Raw genomic sequence first — 6,624 nt, 5'->3', positions numbered from 1 at the left:
ACACCAGTGCTGACCGCTGGGGATGAAAGGAGCGTACGTCCGGNGTATTTCTGCTNAAACTTTTATTACCAACTCTTCTCCAGAGCGAATCCTAGGAGCCGAGTCGTGCAGCTACAGAGAACCCAAGTCTCCGGCTGTGCGGGCGAGCTGGGAATCAGGCGCCGGCGCCGCGCCCGGGGCGCACCTAGAGCTCTGTTCTGCTACTAACGGCTGGAGGCCCTAGCAGCGCCTCCTTGAACCGGGTCGCATCACCAGCCCCTAAGGAGGTGGCGGCGGGAGTCTGGAGCTGCGAGGAGGGCGGGTGTGGGACAGGCAGAGGAGGAGGGGAGCGCGGCGAAGGGGAGGAGCCGGGGCGACAGACGGCGGCGCGCACCAACCCCGAGCGGGCTGGCAGGAGCCGCGCAGAGGCCGGCCCGAGCGCGTTGCAGGCGCCCGGCGTAGGGGGAGTCGGGTAGCAGCATCCTCCCGGGCGCCGCTTTAGTGCGGCCGCGGCGGGGGCTTCCTCTGCCTCGGGACCTCGTAGGGCAGAAGACGCTGGTGACGCGGGGGTGGGGGGTTCCGCTCTTTTGCCTCCAGCCAGGTGTACAGAGTCCTTCTGGGCCAGTCCGCGGCCACGGAGCGCCGGGGCTCGCCTGAGCCGCCCGCCCGGACATCCTCCGGGTGATGGAAGAAGCAGCCGCCGCTGCGGGGCCGCGCTGCACCCTATCCGCGGCCGCCGGAGGGATGGGAAGGTTCGCTACGTGGAGGCCGAGAGAGAGCGATGGAGAGCAGAACAGCCTGGAGCTGGGACGTATATAAGCCACCCCCCACTGTCGCCTCCTGCCTGCTTCGTGCCCCAGAGCCTGGAGGGAAGCAGCGGTCCCGAGAGACCGAAGGAGACGTCGCTGGAGCCGGGACGCGCCGCGCTCGGTGGAGCGCAGAGCTGGGCTCCGGGCCCGGTGAAAGTTTCCCCTCCCGGGGTGCAGGGCGCCCGCTGCTGGAAAACTCTGCCTAGGGCTAGGGCAGCTGCTCGCAGCTCCCTCGAAGGCTTGGGGACCCCTAGCAGAAGAGAACCGGAGAGAAACCGAGGAGAGTGCTAGCCGGACAGTCCGCCGGTCGGGGATCCGGGGACGCTCCGAGGCGCACCCTCCGCTCCAGGTGAGTGGAGGAGCCCGCAGACCAGAGGGTGGGCGTTACTCAGGCGGAGGAGGCATCTGGACGGGAGACTGGGCTCACCCATTCACTCCGCTTCCCCTCGCAGGTCCTTCTCGGAGCCGCTGCCATGGGAGAGCCAACCCTGGGCGCCGGGGACCAGCCGCCTCTGCCGCCGCGCCCGCCTCGGATCGGCGGCCCTAGTCCCGGCGCCCGCAGCCGGCCTGCAGCGTCCCCCTCCTGGGCTGCAGGGCCGCCTCCGCCGCGCCGCCGGCCCCGGCTGTGCCTGTGATGAGCCGCAGCTCGCCACGAGCTCTGCCCCCGGGTGCGCTTCCCCGGCCGCTGCCGCCCGCGCCTGCCGCCGTGCAGCGGGCCCTGCTCCCGCCGTGGCCCCGGCGCGCAGGACGCCGCTGGCCTGCGTCCCCGCTCGGGATGAAGGTATTTCGCAGGAAGGCGCTGGTGCTGTGCGCGGGCTATGCACTGCTACTGGTGCTCACGATGCTCAACCTCTTGGACTACAAGTGGCATAAAGAGCCGCTGCAGCAGTGCAACCCCGACGGGCCTCTGGGTGCCGCGGTGGGGGCGGCCGGGGCCGGCTGGGGACGGCCGGGGTCGCCTCCTGCAGCGCCACCCCGCGCTCACTCTCGCTTGGACCCCCGCACCCCGTACCGCCCTCCTGCCGCGGGCGTGGGGGCAGTTCCCGCAGGCGCGGCTGGGAGTGCAGGAGCTGCGGCCTCTCTGGGCAATGCTACTCGAGGCACCAGGGGTGGTGGGGACAAGCGGCAGTTGGTGTATGTGTTCACCACGTGGCGCTCGGGCTCGTCCTTCTTCGGTGAGCTCTTCAACCAGAACCCTGAGGTGTTCTTCCTCTACGAGCCTGTGTGGCACGTGTGGCAAAAACTGTACCCCGGGGACGCCGTTTCCCTGCAGGGGGCAGCGCGGGACATGCTGAGCGCTCTCTACCGCTGCGATCTTTCGGTTTTCCAGCTGTATAGCCCCGCAGGCAGTGGGGGGCGCAACCTCACCACTCTGGGCATCTTTGGGGCAGCCACTAACAAGGTGGTATGCTCCTCGCCACTCTGTCCTGCCTACCGCAAGGAGGTCGTCGGACTGGTGGACGACCGCGTGTGCAAAAAGTGCCCACCTCAACGCCTGGCACGCTTCGAGGAGGAGTGCCGCAAGTACCGCACGCTGGTTATCAAGGGCGTGCGGGTCTTCGATGTGGCTGTGTTGGCGCCGCTGCTTAAAGATCCAGCCTTGGACCTCAAGGTCATCCACCTAGTGCGTGATCCTCGTGCTGTTGCCAGCTCCCGCATCCGCTCGCGTCACGGCCTCATCCGGGAAAGCCTACAGGTGGTGCGAAGCCGGGATCCAAGAGCCCACCGCATGCCCTTCCTGGAGGCTGCTGGCCACAAGCTTGGTGCCAAGAAGGAGGGTATGGGTGGTCCAGCAGACTACCACGCTCTGGGTGCAATGGAGGTCATCTGCAACAGTATGGCCAAGACGCTGCAAACAGCCCTGCAGCCTCCTGACTGGCTGCAGGGACACTACTTGGTGGTGAGGTACGAGGATCTGGTGGGAGACCCCGTTAAGACCCTACGGAGGGTGTACGACTTTGTGGGGCTGCTGGTGAGTCCCGAAATGGAGCAGTTTGCCCTGAACATGACCAGTGGTTCGGGCTCCTCCTCCAAGCCTTTCGTGGTGTCAGCTCGCAATGCCACTCAGGCCGCCAATGCCTGGCGGACCGCGCTCACCTTCCAGCAGATCAAACAGGTGGAGGAGTTTTGCTACCAGCCCATGGCCGTGCTGGGCTATGAGCGGGTTAACAGTCCTGAGGAGGTCAAAGACCTCAGCAAGACCTTGCTCAGGAAGCCCCGGCTTTGAGAAGGGTTTCCAAGAGATCTGACACTCTCCGGAGACACCCACAAAAAGGATGGTGTTGTGTTTAAACAAACACAGCCCAGACCCAAGCTGAGGAAGCCCACATATTCTATTATAGATATATAATATAAATAACCACACAGGCACTTGCTGTCAACGTTTTGAGTCAGTGCATTTCAAGGAACAGCCCTCAACTCACGCGCGTGCGTGCACACACACACACACACACACACACACACACACCTCAGAAAAGGCAAGACTTGAAAGTTCTGACAGATTGCCCTGTGTCCCTGTCTCTTCTCCCTTTCTCCTTCCTCCCTTTTTCCCTCCTCTCTTCCATATTGAAGTGGAATGTTGATAAATCAAGTTCCAGTAACCCAAATCTTGTTTACAAAAATTTCGTGGTATCTGTGAATGTGTATGAGTAATTTGGATGTGGGATGGGGTGGGTGGAGAAGGGGGAAGTGACCCCCCAGAGCAGAAAGCCCCCACTGGGCTGGTAAATCAAGGAGGCAGTCTTCAAAGTAGACTTTTGTGTCAGCAAAGGTTATATGTGAGTATTAATAAAGAAGATAATAAATAATAATCTTTTTTATATTTGATTCCATTACTCCGGATTTACCAGTGTTACTTGTCTTTGTAGCTTCAGGTGGACTCTGTTGCCCACCTGTTCNTTCATTTCCAGCCGTCTACTTGCTAAGCTGGGAGAAGCCTCTGCCTTCTTACTAACCGAGAGTTGTTTTCTCACATGTAAAGCATTGCCTGCCAGGTACCCAGGAATGGAACAAATCTACAGGCAAAACCAAACAGGGTAGAGAAGAAAGAGCGCACACTACTCTCCTGTTCAGCTTTGAGTACAGAAAGGAAGAACAAGCCCTGGAGAGTTGAAGGCATTCGGTTTTGATTACTGCTGTATTAAGTTGAGACAGGGTACCTCGAAGCAGAGACTGCTGGTTTTGTTCTGATGTTGGTTCAGGAAAAAAAAAAAAAAAAGGAGAATTTGAAAGCATACATTTCTTAAAAAAAAAAATTCTGATGACTTGAATAGTTTTCAAAATGAAGTGATCACTTTTGGCAGTGGTAGCAGCAACTTCTGTTTGTTAGTGGGATAAGAGAAACGTCTGTCTGGAGTGTTTCTGTCTATGACACAGTAATCAGAGGCGTATGAAAGCAAACACAAAATTTAACTGGGGTACTCGTAGGTTTTCTTTCTCCTCTGTCCCATCCAAATTAATGATATTAAAGGGCAGGGATTTGCACTCGTTTACTTGGGACTTGGAGTGTCCTGGAGATAGGATGTTCTCTTTATTTCCTAAAGGCAAATTTGCCAAGCGATGAACATGTTGCAGACAGTGTAGGGCTTTAGCTAAGAACATTTGGATACTGGAATGATCCCAAGGAAGAGGAAATAGATGCGGGTTAGTGTGTAGGATTTTGAAATTTGCTGGCTTTCAGTGAGAAAACTATTGAACTTCCCAGCAGCGGTTATGATACTCCTATGTCTGTGTCCTGAACTCATATTGTGCTGACGTGTTCTGTATGGTATCATGTTACGATAAGAAATTATGAAGCCCAAATAGGAAAAGCAGACAGTATAGTTGTATATTGTATATCATATTAAACANGGTACAAGCCCAGCATCCTTGCAGCTTTGTTTTAATGTAATTTATTGTAAGATTCAGGAAAGCTAACGAGGGTGGGTTAAATGCTGAGGACTTCTTAAAAAAATAATATGTATATAGGAAATGTTTTAACACGAGGTATTCTTGAGTTTAATTATCATTACAATGTAAAATCCAAGATGAAGAAACACTTAAAAAAGGTGTAGTAGAATGGTTATTTCTTAATTGACTAAAATTGTTGNTCATGTCTTGCATTGAGCTAGACTTTCTATTCTAATGCTGATCAAGATTTCCATGGTGGTTTTATGGTTGTGCCTTCAGCAGCAGGGGAATCTCTGTAAGAGCTCTAATTTAAGAATACTTTAAAATTAAATGAACAAAATAAATATTAATGCTGGGTGACTAAAGATGAAGAAGGCTTAGCAGCAAGTTAAGGTAGGGTCATTAAAACGCAATGACTAGGCATAACATAACCATTTAAAAACAAATTTTATAAGGCATTAGAATCAGCTCTTATCAGCCACAGTGAAATTCATTTCTTGTTGAGCAAAAAGACTTTTAAGCAGTTGACTTCATTTTTCTCCAATATATCCACACACTTGGATTGCAGTAGAATAGAATTATGTATTTCTATCTTGTATTTAAGACGTATTAGATGCTCTACAGAGCCTTGAGGCTTACAGAGCATTTGCGACCTCTGCTAAGAGGAAATTCCCAGGTACCACCAGCAGCTCTCCCTGCCTCTGTTTGCAGAGTTTCTGTCTGTATTTTTCCTTTTTTTTTTTTTTTTTTTAAGCAGCTGCCTTCTTTCCACTCTGCCACTCCTGGGCACCGCAATTTGAAAAGGTGAATTGTTGCTCCTGGAGATGTGTACCTAGCTGCATTCTAGGAAAGTGAGATGGGTGTTGTTCCCACTAGAGGCTGAGATACTCATATCCGTGACATTTAGCTGCCAGAGCTTGGGAGAAGGGGGGAGGCATTTTTGGCGTTAACAAGCTCTTGTCAGTTCCTGGTGCAAGCCGACCTGTGCCATGACAAACTGCAACAGAGCTGTGACCGTTTCTGAGGCAGCCTGTATGAAAGCCAGCCTTTCACATTTCCTAACCTGGCAGGATGTCCATCAGTGGGAGGAAGTAGTCCTGAGAGCAGCTTATCTATCAGATTGTGTTTGTAAGTTCTGCCTGACTGGTAGCACGCCTGGCTTGGCCCTTAGACTTTGGAATGTATTTGCTAATTACAAAGTTCCATTTAGAGAATGAAGTGTAGGCAGTACATTTAGTCAACAATAAGAGTTTGGACCAAGACAGGGGCACAGGCTGGGTGCTTGAGTTTCAGGAATTTCAGAGTCAATCAAAGGCTGCATTTANACTGACCCCGAGTACAGGGACAGGAGCAAATTGGTGTCCTCNAGTGTCTACACACAAGTGNTTGCTAAATACTTGTTAAATAAGTGAATGAAATGTGTAACTATCAAATACAGAAAAGGTTTAGAGACAAAGAGAGGATGATTGTGTTAACCTGTACAGAGAAAGTGCTATGCTTCTGGGTGAGATTGTGGTCCATAGGCTGTGTTGATGCGTGGAACAAGCAATGGTGCATCTGCAGCGTTTCCAAGGTGACACAGATCTTTAATCCCCACCAAGGAATTAGAAAGAAATGTAGAATTTATTAATGTGGAGAGGAAAAAAAATCAAAATAAGGAATGAAACTTCTAGTGTTAGTTTTCTAAACCATACCAACACAGAAGAAGGGCAGGAACCAGACATAACTGGTTCAAAATTGCCCAGGTGCCTAGAGATGGTCCGTAGAGTTCATTTTTGAAGAAACAATATGATGTTTACGGTTTTGAGTACTGTGAATGCATAGACTGAAGAATCGTGGTGTAGACTGTGGCCAAGTGGAGCAATGGCTACTGTCAGAAAGTCTACCCCACTGTGGATGCTGAGTGAGACAAGTTTTGTCCAAGTCTTTTTTTTTTTTTTTTTTTTTT

General features: G+C 52.7%; 1 protein-coding gene across 1 annotated transcript; it reads left to right on the top strand.

Annotated features, from left to right (window-relative positions):
- The first annotated feature begins 385 nt into the window (after positions 1–385).
- Chst2 (carbohydrate sulfotransferase 2) lies at positions 386–3,598 on the top strand. Its single transcript, XM_021172871.2, has 2 exons — positions 386–1,137; positions 1,241–3,598. The coding sequence occupies exon 2, from the start codon at positions 1,423–1,425 to the stop codon at positions 3,013–3,015; it is 1,593 nt and encodes a 530-aa protein (XP_021028530.1). The 5' UTR covers positions 386–1,137; positions 1,241–1,422; the 3' UTR covers positions 3,016–3,598.
- The last annotated feature ends 3,026 nt before the right edge of the window (positions 3,599–6,624 follow it).

This window comes from Mus caroli, chromosome 9 (genome assembly GCF_900094665.2).
Source record: "Mus caroli chromosome 9, CAROLI_EIJ_v1.1, whole genome shotgun sequence".
In the NCBI taxonomy this organism is placed as follows: Eukaryota; Metazoa; Chordata; class Mammalia; order Rodentia; family Muridae; genus Mus; species Mus caroli.
Note: the sequence above shows the minus strand (reverse complement) of the source record. Positions and strands in the feature narration are given on the sequence as shown.

What these genes read in the sequence shown, in the direction of transcription:
- Chst2 (XM_021172871.2), top strand. Translation starts at nt 1,423, where the DNA reads ATGAGCCGCAGCTCGCCACGAGCTCTGCCCCCGGGTGCGCTTCCCCGG.